The following is a 14,665-nucleotide window of genomic DNA, read 5'->3' as shown; positions in this document are numbered from 1 at the left end:
AGATATCCATTTTCCAATTGTATACGTTTCAACTTAAATAATTTAATTTCAAATTCTTTGATTAACGCTGTCAGTGATTTGTGATGTATTTGCGAACCTGCTTGTGGCGTATTCTTCTCTGTACCAAAATTGTAATTACTTGTCTTCCATCAGTTACGATTGTTAACCACAATGGAATTAACAGAGTTAGATAACCCAACTGGCGTTCTAGGGTTAAAATTACTACTTTCAGTGTCCAAAGAACCCGAAGGTTCAGCAGTCAATAATACAGGTGTCGGATGGGTAAGGGGTAAACCCAAACTACTGTTGGAACACATACCAGTGACTTCGTTAATTCTGTTCGAAAGTCCTTGAATTAACAAGGTATGTTCACGCAGCTGCTTGTGCACTTGCTGTAGTAAACCTTTGATGTTAATTGGTGATTCTTCATCCTCCATGGCACAAAAAACGGACCACAAACCAGATAACCAAAACTTGACTAAATACCACTCCACGAGGACACGAAGTTCCACCAGAAGGTTTATTAATACAGTAGGCATGACACAACTCCAACACTGACCTAGGTTTCGTCCTGTGGACTTTTTCAGAGTGTTGGAGCTAACACAATATATGCAGGCTTCAATTAATCAATCACATAATTAATTAATTGGTTACACTTGGCTGTAAAACTAAGTATAGACAAAAGAAACTATAAAAAGACACATAACATCAAATACTACACATCAATCTACCTATACTAAAATTAACCCCTATTGTTAAAAACCACAATTCATATAGAATGTACAATATATTGCATAAAGTATTGCAATATACAAGGTCATGGCTTGCCTGCATAGGGGATAAGAATGAGTGCCCCCTTGCTTGTTTATGTACCACATTACTGTGGTGTTGTCTGTCTTTAGTAATAATTGTCCTGGATGCAGAAGGTCCTTGAAAGGGCATTTTGAACAGCCAACATCTCTTTTTGATTGATGTGAAGATGCATCTGGTCTGTGGTCCAATTGCCCTGAATGCATTTTACTGCCATGTGTGCTCCCCAGGCATAATCCAAAGCATCTGTTGTTAGAGTTTGCCTGGCTGTGGGTTGGGTAAAAGGCTGACCCTTGTTTAGGTGACATGCCTGTGCCCACCATGAAAACTCCTGTTGTAGGCAGGGTAGCCTTGGTATTACTGCTTCTAAATTGTGAGAGTGTTGAGTCCAAACACTTTTTAGGTACCAATGTAATTTCCTGATATGCAGTCTGGCATATGGTATTAGTAGAATGCAGGATGCCATGAATCCCAGGGCCTGCAGAATTTTTCTTGCAGGGAGATGGGACTTTTTTGCCAGTAATTGAAAATATTGAGTTAGTTGAACTTGTTTGGCGTGAGGTAAGCCATCTGGGCCGTTGTATTTAAGCTGGCACCCAGGAATATAATCTGTTGCGAGGGCACTAGTTTTGACTTCTTTTCATTTACTGTGTACCCTAGAGAAATTAGCAACCTTTTTACAAACGGCAGATGCTGTAGAAGAATGTTCTTTGTCTCTGCTTGAATGAGGCAGTCGTCCAGGTATGGATATATTTGAATTCTTTTTTGTCTGCAAAATGCAATTACTGGTGCCAGGCACTTTGTGAAGACCCTGGGCGCAGTACATAAGCCAAAGGGCAGTGCAGAGAATTGGTAGTGCATTGTACCAGCTTTGAATCTGAGGTATCTTCTGCAATTTTGTCTGATAGGGACATGCAGGTATGCCTCTTTGCGGTCCAGAGTAACAAGACAAGTCTTCTTGCCCAGCATGGGTAGAAGCTGCTGTAATGTCAACATTTTGAATTTTGGAATATCCAGGTAAGTATTCAGAATTGAAAGTTCTAGTATGGACCTCCAGGCCTTGTCCTTTCTGGGGACCAGGAAGAGTCTTGAGTAAAATCCTTGTCCTTATTCCTGCTGTGGTACTTTTTGAATAGCTCTCATGTCCATGAGGGCTGAAATTTGTTTCTGTGCCTCTGCCCATTGATTTTGTGGCAGGTCTGGCATTCCTTTTAGCCTTGGTAAAGTATGAACGTGGAACCTGTAACCTTGAGACACAATATTCAGAACCCATTTGTCTTGGGTGATTGTTTGCCAGTTTTGAGAAAAAAGTGCTAGTTTTCCCCCTAAGGGGGCTTCCAAAAGAGACGTGCTTGGCGTACGAAGGGGAATGTCATTGTGACCGTTTCCTGTAGGGTTGAGACTTGTCCTCACCTCCTTTTGGGGTTGAGGTGCCCCACTGTCGTTGTCTGTTTGAGCCTTGGGGTTGAGATCTGCCTCTTGGGCATCTGTATCTGCCTCTCTGTGGCCTGTCTGACATTGAAAAGGACCAATTCTTTGTTGGCCAATTTCTGCTAAACCGAGGTGGCTGTACCTGTAAGAAATCCTTGACTGTTTGCATAGATTTAGCTTTATCCTCCATTTTCTTTAACACCTCTTCTGCCTTAACACCAAACAAGGTATCATGCTGTAAAGGAGCATCCAATAATTTTGCCTTAACATGATCCGGTAAACTCTGTTCTTTTAACCAAGCATGTCTTCGAATCACAGAACCTGTAACTGCGGCTCTACAAGAGGCCTCTAAAGAATCAAAACCACATTGCAGAGTATGTTTTCCCTCCTGTTCAACTGCATGCAATAAATCCTGCATTTCTTTATAATCAGGAGCTTCTGAGCTTGCAAGCATTTTCTGTTTTAACTGAGCCATTAAATATTGTTAGTACTTAAGCATGTGAAACTGGCAATTTAAAGCTCTTACTGCTAAGGTTGCAGAAGTGTATACTTTCTTCCCCCATCTATCCAAAGCTCTGGAATCTTTGTCAGAGGGTACTGGATTTTTTGCAATGGAAGCCTTAAACCCATTTGGACCCTGGGAAATAGTTTCTGGATCAGCAGAAGAGTTTTTGTAAAGAAACTTGTGAGAGTCAGGGACTCTATAGTACCTGTCTGGCTTGGCTGGAGCAGGGGGCAAAGAATCAGGAGATAAGCTGGATTCAGAGAACACATCATCTACAATGTCTAGCACAGGCGGAATAGCCAGCGGCCTGTGCTGAGGCAATAAAAGGAAATCCTTGAGCCTTTTCTTGGATTCTGAGTAATCCTGACTTTCCCAATGGAAATGCTCCCTCATGGTATGTAAAGTTTCCCCAAAAGAATAATCCTCAGGAGGAGAGGCTGAAGGGATAGATTCTTCAGCATCAGAGTCCTCATAGGGGGTAGAGAGTATCCCTGGTCTGAAGAGGAATCAGAGGAAATGGAAACCTGATCAGAGGAATCATAGTCTGTATCCTGCCTAGGCCTTTTCTCAGGAGGGGGATGGGAACCCCTGATTAGAGTAATGAGGTCTTCGGCCATTTTAAGCATCTGTTTCTTAGGCATGGAGGACTGTCCAGGAGAATGCTGTACTTGTTTCTTTGTCTTTAATGGTACCTTTGTCTTGGCTGTTGTTTTAACGGTAAGTTGTGAAGGTCTGAAAACACCCTCAGAAGCCGATGCCTGCTCAGCGGCTCCAGACCCATCTGAGGGATTAGTGTCCATAGGCCCAATACCTTGAGTTTCCAGAGGCCTAGTTGTCTCCACGTGGGAGTTGGAAGCGGCCTGTGGCTCTGAGGTAGCGGGTGTCAGGGGCTACGAAAGCACCTCACTGAGAACCGGCGACTGACCTAGAAGGGGTTTCGTCGTTGGTTTTGGACCTCGGATGCCTGTCTTTATCCTTGTCTTTGTGTTTTTTTGGTATTGAGGTCATCGGTTGATCCAACGGCATGGTATAATTGAACCTTTGGCCAAAGTAGTGCAAAGCAAAATCAAAACGTCTTTTTATAGTGCGTTTGTTAAATCTAGCACAAAACTGACAACTAGTGACGTCGTGATCAGGGCCTAGGCATGGAATACACTAAGATTGGAAGTCCTTATGAGGTATTTGCTTCCCACAAGAAATGCAATTATTAACTTTTTCTGACATCGGTCTGAGGCAAGAAAAAAGTTTCTCCAATGGAGTACTTAGCTTTATTGAAGACTTCGGATCTGAAATTCGATTTCGAAAATCTCAGGAGTCGGCCGACCGGCACTTGCGAACTGCTTCTGCTTCGGGCACCGCACGGCAAGAAAGACTGAAGAAAATGGCGTCGGATGCATCTTATATACCGCTGGTGCATTGACGTCAGGGAAGAAGCGACACCATCCAACGCCGGACCAAGACTTTGGAACTCTGGCCGACTGCGGGACCGCCTGATGGTAGTATAACCCAAGTGTAATGACTGCAGCAGTGTAACATGATGAACATCTATAATATATCAGTGTCACAGATGCTGCAAAAGAGGTGACCGGTCTGGATTGCCTAAAAAGTAGTCAGGGTATTAGTGTATATGAATTTTGGGATTAAAACTAAAACCGATAATGTTAGGAAGGATTTTTTTTAATGATCAAAAAGAGTGGGTATGGTTATGACCATTAGCACTGCTGGGATCTAGTATCAGAGTATCTGTATATCTATGGGGTATGAAGATGAGGCCAAGTAAGGAGCCCACTTTAAAGTCTGAACTGGGTCTTGATGGGCTACTTATCACTGAACTATGCATTATAAGAAGACTATACAACTTACTTGAGATGTGCTAGATCTTTTGAGCCTCTAGCGAGGTTTCTCAGTAAGACAAAACTGAGTTTATCTGAGATTAAGTTAGCAATATGAATTTGAACCACTGACTTTTATATCGGTTGAATTTCGCACACCATACACACACACACACACACACACACACACACACACACACACACACACACACACACACGTTTGTGTGTGTGTAACAATTTATTTAGATTATGGCTTTACACAGATGGCAGCTTCAGCACACACATTTCTATATTGTCTGTTGAATCACCTAGGTTTAGTACTGTTAAATAAAATTAGCCACACCATCAACAGGATAAGCAGGTAAACAAGTAGCTAACAAAAAATTGGGGTGTATTCTACATGCTTTCAAACAAAACATTCCACTTTCAAGGGCATTGGTACTGTCAACAGCAAATTATCTCAACACCTGCTGTGAGATGGTCTCATCCCCATGGCTCAATCAACCTCCCTAAAGCAGAAAATACACGTTCAAAAGCAACAGCATATGAAGGAATAACTAAAAACAACAGTTATAGATTCTACACACACACTATTCTGGCCAGTGACAGGCTCATGGCCCTTTTTTTTCCTGGTGACCAGGCTTTAGCATACTGGGAGCTATCCCAGCATCTGTGAGGAGAAGACGGCTTCTGTTATGTGGCCCAACCCCCTACCTATCAGCAGGATTCTGTGGACTCCCCCCACCCCCTATATTAGACAAAGATAACCCAAGTAAACACAAAATACGGTTTTTAAGTGATGATTTTATTTATTAAGGAAAAAAACTATCCACCAATTTTTCCTGCTTCCCATACCAGCTGTAGTTTTGCTTGGAGAAATCCTGTATCCTAGATGCCAGTGATGCTAAGTACAGTGCAAACAGCTGTCGAGAGAGTGGGAACCTCTGCCTAGTACCTCTAAGTAAGACAAAAAGCTCTCAACAGTGCTTCTTCCACTTTGATATGAGCATCTGCATGATCATAGATTCCCATGATTAAATCCACCTATTCTGTGGGCAGGTCAAACTACAAAATCAGTAGTCCCAAAAATGTTTTAGGCATGCCAAATCTCAAATCTTATTACTTGGCATTTATAGTTAGACTAGTGCAATTGCGGCAGTGGGAGTAATGTACTCTAAAATGGAAAACAATGGTAGGGGAACAGGTTTAGAGCAAACAGGAATTTGTCAAGACTAGGGTTCTGGACTCGTATACAAGTTATGGATACAGACAGAAAGCTGGAAAGGTATGCCATGGTTTCACTGCAGCAAATGATGGCACATGAAAGAAACAAGACACATCTCTTCCTCTTAAACAGACACTGAACTGCATTAGAGAAGGAAAAACAGTGCAGGGAGTAAGCAGCAGGTACAAGGAGCTCCTGAAGAAGGAAGCCAAATACTGGGAACAAGTATTGAATGAGGAGGGGAATAAATGGGCTGGGAATAGGCACAGATACAATTTGCCCTAACAGACGCAGTGCAGTTGGCAAACATGGAGTTGGTTACAGAATGGAAACAGAAATACAGCAGGACCAGGTGGGGACAAGAGCAACTGAGCTGGGGAAAGGCCTGTCATGGAGCAGATCTGCTATGTAATTCAAGATTAGAGGCAGGGAGGGCAGAGTTGTGTCCTCTCCTTTAGAATGCATCCAGGAGCAGTACCTTTTCCACTTATCAGCATAAGATTTCCTTGCACTGGGTTCTTCTGTCTTCAAGAATTACGTCCAGCACCTGCTTGCTTAGGCTGGTTACCAGGGAAGAGTTCAAGGAATAAGCCAGGCTGCAAGATTTAAGGTTTGCAGTTGTGGATGCAAGATCTGTCCCCCCTGCTGAGAGAGCAGGGTTGGGTTCTGGTGTAGGTGCCAAGGTGGCACCCACGACAGGCTGCACAGGAGTCGGTACCAGTGCTGGCATGGCCAGTCTGGGGCAATCAGAAATGTCCTTCGTCTATCCTCTCTTATCTTGAGCAAACCTCTTGAAAGAAGGGGTGGAGGGGAGGCATAGACTGACAGATTTACCCTGCTTTGAGGTGTCCTGGTGTAGAATCTGCTGAGCTGGTAATTGCAGGGGGAGGCAAAGAGATCTACCTCTGCGGTCCCCCATTTCTGAACCAGAAGATTAAAGGTGCTGGCCTCTAGTTATATATGGAATTAGTAGGCTGCATGAGGCCATGAACCCTACGGCCTGCAGGATTTTCCTTGCGGATAGCTGGGGTATGGGTGGCTATTTGAGTAAAATAGTCTGACAGAAAGGCTTGTTTTTCTGGAGTGAGGAATGCCATCTGGGATGGTGAGTCCAAGCTTGCTCCCAGGAATACAATCTTTTGGCTGGGGATTAGTTTTGATTTCTTTTCATTGATGGTGTACCCCAGGGAGGTTAGAAGGTTTTTTACAAATGTCAGGTACTGCAACAGCATTTCCTGACTGTCTGCCTGAATCAGGCAGTCGTCCAAGTACGGGTAAATTTGAATATTTCTCTACCTGCAGTAAGCAATGGCTGGAGTCAGGTATTTTGTGAATACTCAGGAAGCAGTGGATACACCAAAAGGAAGTGTAGAGAACTGAAAATGCATAGATCCTGCCCTGAAGTGTAGATATTCCCTGCATGACTCCCTTACAGGGATGTGCAGATAGGCTTCTTTTAAGTCTAGGGTGACTAACCGGGAATCTTTGGTTAGTATAGGAAGAAGCTGCTGCAGGGTGAGCATTTTGAATTTTGGTACCACCAGGAAGGTGTTGAGAATCGAAAGATCTAGGATTGGGTGCCAAGTGCCCTCTTTTCTGGGTACCAGGAAAAGTCTGTTATAGAATCCTTGACCTATCTGTTCTGCAGGAACAGGTTGAATTGCCCTTATAGAGAGCAGGGATTGAACTTGGTTTTGTTCCTCTGCCCACTGGTTTGGAGGAAGGTCTGTGGACCCTTTTGGGGTTGGCAGTGAGTGGAAGTAAAATTTGTACCCCTGGGATACAATGTTGAGGACCCATCGGTCTTTAGTGATGGAAATCCAGTTCTTTGCATGAAGGGCAAGTTTTCCTCCTAGGGGTACAAGCAGTTGGGCAGAGGTGGGGAGTGGAGTTGAAAAGTCATTGGGAATTCTTTCTGCAAGGAGGTGATTTAGCACACTCTGCTTTAGAAGTGGAGGCACTCCATTGCTTAGATCTCTGCACAGCCTGAGACTGTAATCTAGGGGGTCTGTTTCTCCCAGGCCTAGTTTGAGATTGCCTTGAGGGGGCTGGAAAGGACCAATGCTTTGAGGGGCAATGCCTACTGAACCTAGGAGGCTGTACTTGAAGGAATTCTTTGACTATCTGCATAGATTTAGCTTTTTTTCCATCTTTTTAAGAACCTCTTCTGCTTTGGTGCCAAACAGCTTGTCTTTGCTCAAAGGAGCATCTAACAACTTTGATTTGACATGGTCTGGCAAGGTCTGCTCCTTAAGCGAAGCATGTCTTCTCAGCACAGAACCAGTGACTGCTGCCCTGCAAGATGCTTCTAGGGCTTCAAAGCCACACTGCAATGTATGCTTGCTGATGTGGCTTGCTGAATGCATAAGCTCATGCAATTCTTTATTTTTTGCCACCTGTAAAGGTAGCTATTTTTTGTTTAATAAGTTCCATAATATGTTGTTGGTATTTCAGCATGTGAAACTGACAATTCAAGGCCCTAATGGTGAGAGCTGCAGAGGTATATATTTTCTTACTCCATCTGTCTGGAGCTCTAGAATCCCTGTCCAAAGGGGTGGGATTCTTAGCTGTGGTTGATTTGATACCTTTAGGTCCCTGGGAGATGACCTCTGGATCAGCAGTAGGATTTTTGAAAAGGAATTTGAGAGAATCAGGTACTCTGTAGTATCTGTCCAGTTTCCTAGGAGTAGGGGGTAAAGTATCAGGAGTTAAACTGGATTCCATAAAGACATCATCCACAACTGGGGGTATTGCTAAAGGTCTATGCTGTGGCAAATCTAGAAATTCTCTGAGTCTCCTTTTTGGACTGAGGATAGTCTTGGCATTCCCAGTGAAAATGCTCTCTTAAGGTATGCAAGGTTTCACCAAAAGAAAAATCCTCTGGAGGAGAAGCCAAGGGAATGGATTCTCCTAGATCTGAATCCTCATAAGCAGATAAGGGTAAGTCTTCATAATCAGATACCTCAGAGTCGTCGGAGTCTTGGTCTGTTGAAGCTGCTGGGGACAGGTCTCTTTCTCTTAGCAGGGGAAGGCTGACTTCCCCTAATCAGCATAATAAGGTCTTCTGCCATATTAAGCATTTGATGCTGTGGCAAGGGAGCAGTTGCATGCACTTTGGTCGTCGGTTTTTTAGACATAGCATGTACTCTTGACTTTAGAAATTCGGTAGTTTTAGACAGACGTGAAGATGCAAAAGAAGTCGTCTGTTTGTGTCGAGCATCGGTAGTATGGAGAAATTCCTCAGAAGCTGGTGCTTGCTCAGCAGCTTCGGACCCATCCAAGGTAGAGACATCAACAGGTTCCATAGTCGAAGAAGAGTCTCGTGGCTTACCGGACTCCGAACGGGTCTTGGTACAGGCCTGCGAATCCAATCAAGTGGGCATCAGGAGCTGCAAAAGCATGTCACTGAGTACCGGTAGGCTGGTGACTAGCTTAACGGAAGAGTCGTTAACAGCTTTGGACCTGTGCGGTCTATCTTTGTCTTTATCCTTACGTTTTTTCGGAAGATCTGTAGTCAGATGGCTTACAGAAGCCATTTTGGAATACGGGAATACAGAGATCGAGAACGAAAGTATTTAGCAACAAAAATGGCCAGATGATGAATAGTTGGGTCATTGAACAAGGCACAAAACCGACAGCGAGGTACGTCGTGGTCTGGGCTTAAACAAGTGACACAGTAAGAATGGAAATCTTGGTGTGGCACTTGCGTTCCACAGTCAAGACAATTGTTAACTTTTTCTGACATCAGTTAGAGCAAGAAAAAAGGGTCCCAAACGGGGTACTTAGCTTTAGAAGATTTCAGGATAATTCAATTCAGAAATGAAAACTAAGGTAGCAGCCGACTGGCACTCGTGCAAACTGCTTCTGGCTCCTCGGCAAGAAAGACTGATGTAATGGCGTCCGCTGCCTGTTTTTATACCCCTGACGACCTGACATCAGTCCTGGAATGACAGCAACTGATGAAGAAATACTACGTCTCTGGTATTCGGGCCGACTGAGGGCTACTTGCAGGGAGATAACCAAAGTGTGATGATTGCAACAGTGAAACACGAAGAACATCTCATACAGTTCTGGTGCCCATTCAGGGGAAAGGAGAGATCAGCAGCAGAGAAAGTGCAAAAGGGAAAGGAACAAACTTTGTGATGGAGCTGTAGTAGTACAGAGTTATGGAAGTGGATTTGTTCCATCAAATAGGAGAAAGGAATAGGATACAAAGTACATACCACATTATGGGGACAGTGTCTACAGAGTAAGGAAGGGAGAAGGAAAGAGCCACCACAGTGAGGACACCAAATTCAATTTGAGCATAAGGAATGTTTATTAAATGAAAGATTGCTGGATAAATACATGTTACTGGAAGAGCTGGAAAACTGTACATTCAGTGAATCTTGCAAGAAGGCCCAGGTAGATGGTATTGGTAGGGGGGACATGGTGGTAGCTGCAACAAAAACTGAAGGCCAGATGAGTTTATGTTCTTCTGCTGTCACCTTTATGTCATGTACTGTACTTCAAAAATATTACTACACAACAATGAAGGGCAGAACTGCAACTTAACAACTCCTCTCCTCTCTCCCAGCACAGGATCTGATGAAGATGAAACCAATTCTTGCCTGGGCTAAAAAAATTGTATACATGATGAATGAATGTTCTAATTTTAAGATGTAGTGCATAAGCAAACCAAAGTAAGGGTTAGTTAAACTGATTGTCCCATCGTGCAACTTAAGCTAAATTTATGGTCTTTTCAGTGTGAAACTTGTAATACTGTGGATGTACATTCAACTAAAAAAAATGAAGCAGAATTTCCTAATGCACTACAGATATAGAACAAACTCTTACACATTCAAATACATACACTTATCATGAGTCATCTGTCTAATGGAAACCCTGTGCTCTTCACTCTTACACATTCAAATACATACACTTATCATGAGTCATCTTTCTAATGGAAACCCTGTGCTCTTCACTCTTACACATTCAAATACATACACTTATCATGAGTCATCTGTCTAATGGAAACCCTGTGCTCTTCACTCTTACACATTCAAATACATACACTTATCATGAGTCATCTGTCTAATGGAAACCCTGTGCTCTTCACTCTTACACATTCAAATACATACACTTTTCATGAGTCATCTGTCTAATGGAAACCCTGTGCTATTCACTCTTACACATTCAAATACATACACTTATCATGAGTCATCTGTCTAATGGAAACCCTGTGCTCTTCACTTACACATTCAAATACATACACTTATCATGAGTCATCTACACATTCAAATACATACACTTATCATGAGTCATCTGTCTAATGGAAACCCTGTGCTCTTCACTCTTACACATTCAAATACATACACTTATCATGAGTCATCTGTCTAATGGAAACCCAGTGCTCTTCAATCTTACACATTCAAATACATACACTTATCATGAGTCATCTTTCTAAAGGAAACCCTGTGTTCTTCACTCTTACACATTCAAATACATACACTTATCATGAGTCATCTGTCTAATGGAAACCCTGTGCTCTTCACTTGTCATTAGGTTTGTCTGGATTTGCAAACTGACCCAAAGAAAATTAAGAAAATTACCTGGATAAATCATATTGCTTCTTGGTTTTGCTGTCAGTTACCATACACTCTATTGGTATTTCTGGGCAAGCATATGACGTGTACCATCTGAAATTGTATGTGCGGTTATCTTCTACCTAAAGAAAAAGAAAATATCTTTTGTAGACCATAAATGAAAAAAAAATCTGCATAACTTTTTTAATTAATCATTTAACTCCCAGGTTTAAATATATAAAGTCAACAGGTCACAAATAAAAAAATAAAAAGTAAACACTCTTGCCACAATTCTGCTAACAAAACAGTTCAGTTAACTAAGCAACCAAAGCCGTTTGTTGTCTTTTGAACTATTTTCCTAAAGGCATTCAAGGGAAAAAAAAATAATGCCCATCAGCAAGAAAAGATAACAAAAAACCCTACCTTGTCTAAAGTTAATGCAAGCTTCCCGAAGACTAGCGTGTTTATGCTTGACAATGAAACCTATCATCCTATGGACAGTGACCTATTAACCTGAATAATACAGCAGCAGTACTGTGCATGAGGTGAACACAGGTAATGAATGTAGTGTTTAAAGACATTTAAAATATTTATCTCACAGCCTGACTACCACAGTGGCATGTTGTCTGACATTACATTAAATGCAGCTAAAACTACAATGACGTAGACCGAACAGTGCTTTAATAATTGCAGCCAAAATGACATAAGGATGCACTGAATACCAGGTGTTACATGGAAGTTGGAACTTCAGATTTATTGTCTGCATATGCAAAAATTGAATAAAAGATCTTAAAACAAGTTACTAATTTACTATCTATGCAAAGGTAATGAACCTGAAGACACTGAGACTATCTTCAATAGATTATTAATATATCTAAATCCTTGAAGAATACAGTAGCAGGAAACTGAAGAAATTCTGGTAGAAGATCTTAGTAAGAAAGACTAAGGATGGTATTCATAGTTATTACATGAATGCATGGAGTCAATCCGCTATGTTTTCACATTTCCACAACAAAAACATGATTCTCTGAGGCCATTTAAGCTAATGTATGATGGGCATAAATAACTAAGAAAATTAACAAATAATGAGAAGCAAATGAGAAATTATGTAAATACACACATGCCAATAAGCCCTTCTCCCACCTGTTTGCAATTCATAGTCATAATTTGACACATTTCTGCACTGTATGCAGATTCATTATAAAAAGGCAGAATAGCACCTTTTCTAACTACTTTGTAATCCACAAAGCAGTTTTCTTCTTGCAACTAGCCTTGCATTTTCTGGGTACAAGATGCTTGCCTTGGCTGAGCAATAAATGCTTGCACCCAACAGCCTTCACTGGCAAAGAATGTGGAGATAAAGTCAGAGAATTACTCATTACAATTTTGATGATTAGGAAATCCTTGACAGGTTCAGAGGGGACAGGGACATTGCAAGGGTCTTAGTGAGTATGTATGCCCCCCCCCTCATAGGGCAAAGGGAGATGTGTGGCCTTCCTATCCCTCTGGATGCTAAGGTATGTATAGCCCCCACTATACCAGGTACAGTAACCTTCCAGAAATGTACTGGGGACATGCTGCTCATCTCACAGGTTTCTGTCTTAAAGATACTACAGAAGTTTCTAGATGTACTCTTGGCACAAGTGGATCAGTACATCTGTTTCCCAGTGTCCCCTCAGGACCGAGCCTGGACTATGTGTGCCTTTTATGAGGTGGCATAGTTTTCTGAGGAGCTTGGTGTGATAGATTACACCCATGTTGCAATTAGGACCCTATCTCGTAAGAGGAAACAGTACCACAACAGGAACGGCTACCAATTAATCCATCAACAATATGCCTGCCAGCTATCATGGCAGTGCAGATGATTCACATATCTCACTCTACTGGCTCAATTTGCACAGTAGGATGTCCAGTTGTAATCTTGTTGGTAAGTGGATTTTTTTTTTTATTTAAGAAATTATTCATGGTAAAATGTATTGCTTTACACTAAAGCATTTTTGTTTTGTCCCCCCCCCTTTATCTCTCTGTTTTTTTCTTTCACATGATGCTGGCTATCCAAAGTAGCCATGGCTCATGACACCAGTGAGAAATGTAATTGGAGCTGCTAAAGATAATTTTAATATACCCCTGTCTCAGACCCATATTGTCATCACGAAAGTTCTCGGATGAGACTGGGGGTGCCCTTCAATATGACCCAGTTGCTACCTGCAGGACGTTCACTGCATGTTGCATTCTACATAACATGATCATACCCTGGTCTGGTGGTGAAGTCACCCATGCTATCGCTGCAGCTCCCAGTTCCAGTCCTATTATGACCGATGATGATCAGTTGGCAGCAGTAATAAGGGACCCCACACGGCAGGCTCATGCATGGCATATGGCTTCACAGATAAAGAAATGGCATCAAGCCCAGAAATATGGACCATGACATTCAGGTTAGTATTTTCTTTCTTGTAAAAGACACAGTAAAACTGATGCAGGCAGTCCTATGTGTAGGCCTTGCTTTGTGGTGCACAGTCTATTGTCACTGTTCATCAGTCGTCCTTATCTTTACATATTTTTTTTCAGAGCAGGTACTCAAACGTCATGCCACAGTGCTCATTGACTCCTGCTCAGTGATATTGTAAGGCATCATATAAGGAATAATCACATTTTTAACAGTCTTACACAATGGATTCCATTGAGGTAGCGTACTAATTATACACATACTGAATCTCCTGAAGTGATACATTTAATAAAAAGCGTTACTTCCATATCTATCATGAGTTCATACTTTTAAAATAAATGAATGAATGAAAAATGTATCCTCTGTTTTGCATTATGCCAAGTCTACTCAGTTGCAACTATTAAATATTTGAAATGTCTTACTGTTCTCTGTTAAGGTACTGCACATCAGGTCATTTCATTCTGTCACACAGAACAGGTTGTGTCCTCAGAGACTTCATTTGTGCAGTGCTGAAGAAAAAGTGGCAACAGTGCTATTTTCTATGGCAGTATTCTGGTGTAATCTTTTTTTTTTCTTTTTTGGAGTGTTTCTTTTAAGTGTGTAATATTTATTTTATATTTTGGGTAACTGTCAGCTGTAACATTGATAACTGGTAAACCATTAATGGTGTAAATTAGTGCAATCTGATTGTTATGAGCACATCTTTCTTTCCAGATATTTCCTTTAATTGTAAGAAAAATATTATTAAAATGAAATACATGCAGATATAATTGCTTTAATACTGGGTTAAATACTGCACTTTTAAATTCTGCCTTTTTTAATAACTCATTGACTTTCAAGTTAAACCTTGCC

The 14,665-nt window shown here is 41.7% G+C and overlaps 1 protein-coding gene across 1 annotated transcript in view; it reads right to left on the bottom strand.

Moving 5' to 3' along the window:
- IGF2R (insulin like growth factor 2 receptor) overlaps positions 1-14,665 on the bottom strand; it is a 2,372,344-nt gene that overhangs the window by 1,361,999 nt on the left and 995,680 nt on the right. The window contains exon 17 of the mRNA XM_044074918.1: positions 11,395-11,510. Within this exon, the coding sequence (XP_043930853.1) occupies positions 11,395-11,510 (116 nt within the window). The remainder of the gene's footprint in view (positions 1-11,394; positions 11,511-14,665) is intronic.

Source organism: Protopterus annectens, chromosome 1.part0 (genome assembly GCF_019279795.1).
Source record: "Protopterus annectens isolate FY-2018-M chromosome 1.part0, PAN1.0, whole genome shotgun sequence".
NCBI classification, from domain to species: domain Eukaryota; kingdom Metazoa; phylum Chordata; order Ceratodontiformes; family Protopteridae; genus Protopterus; species Protopterus annectens.
The sequence above is the reverse complement of the archived record's forward strand: the minus strand, read 5'-3'. Positions and strand labels throughout refer to the sequence as shown.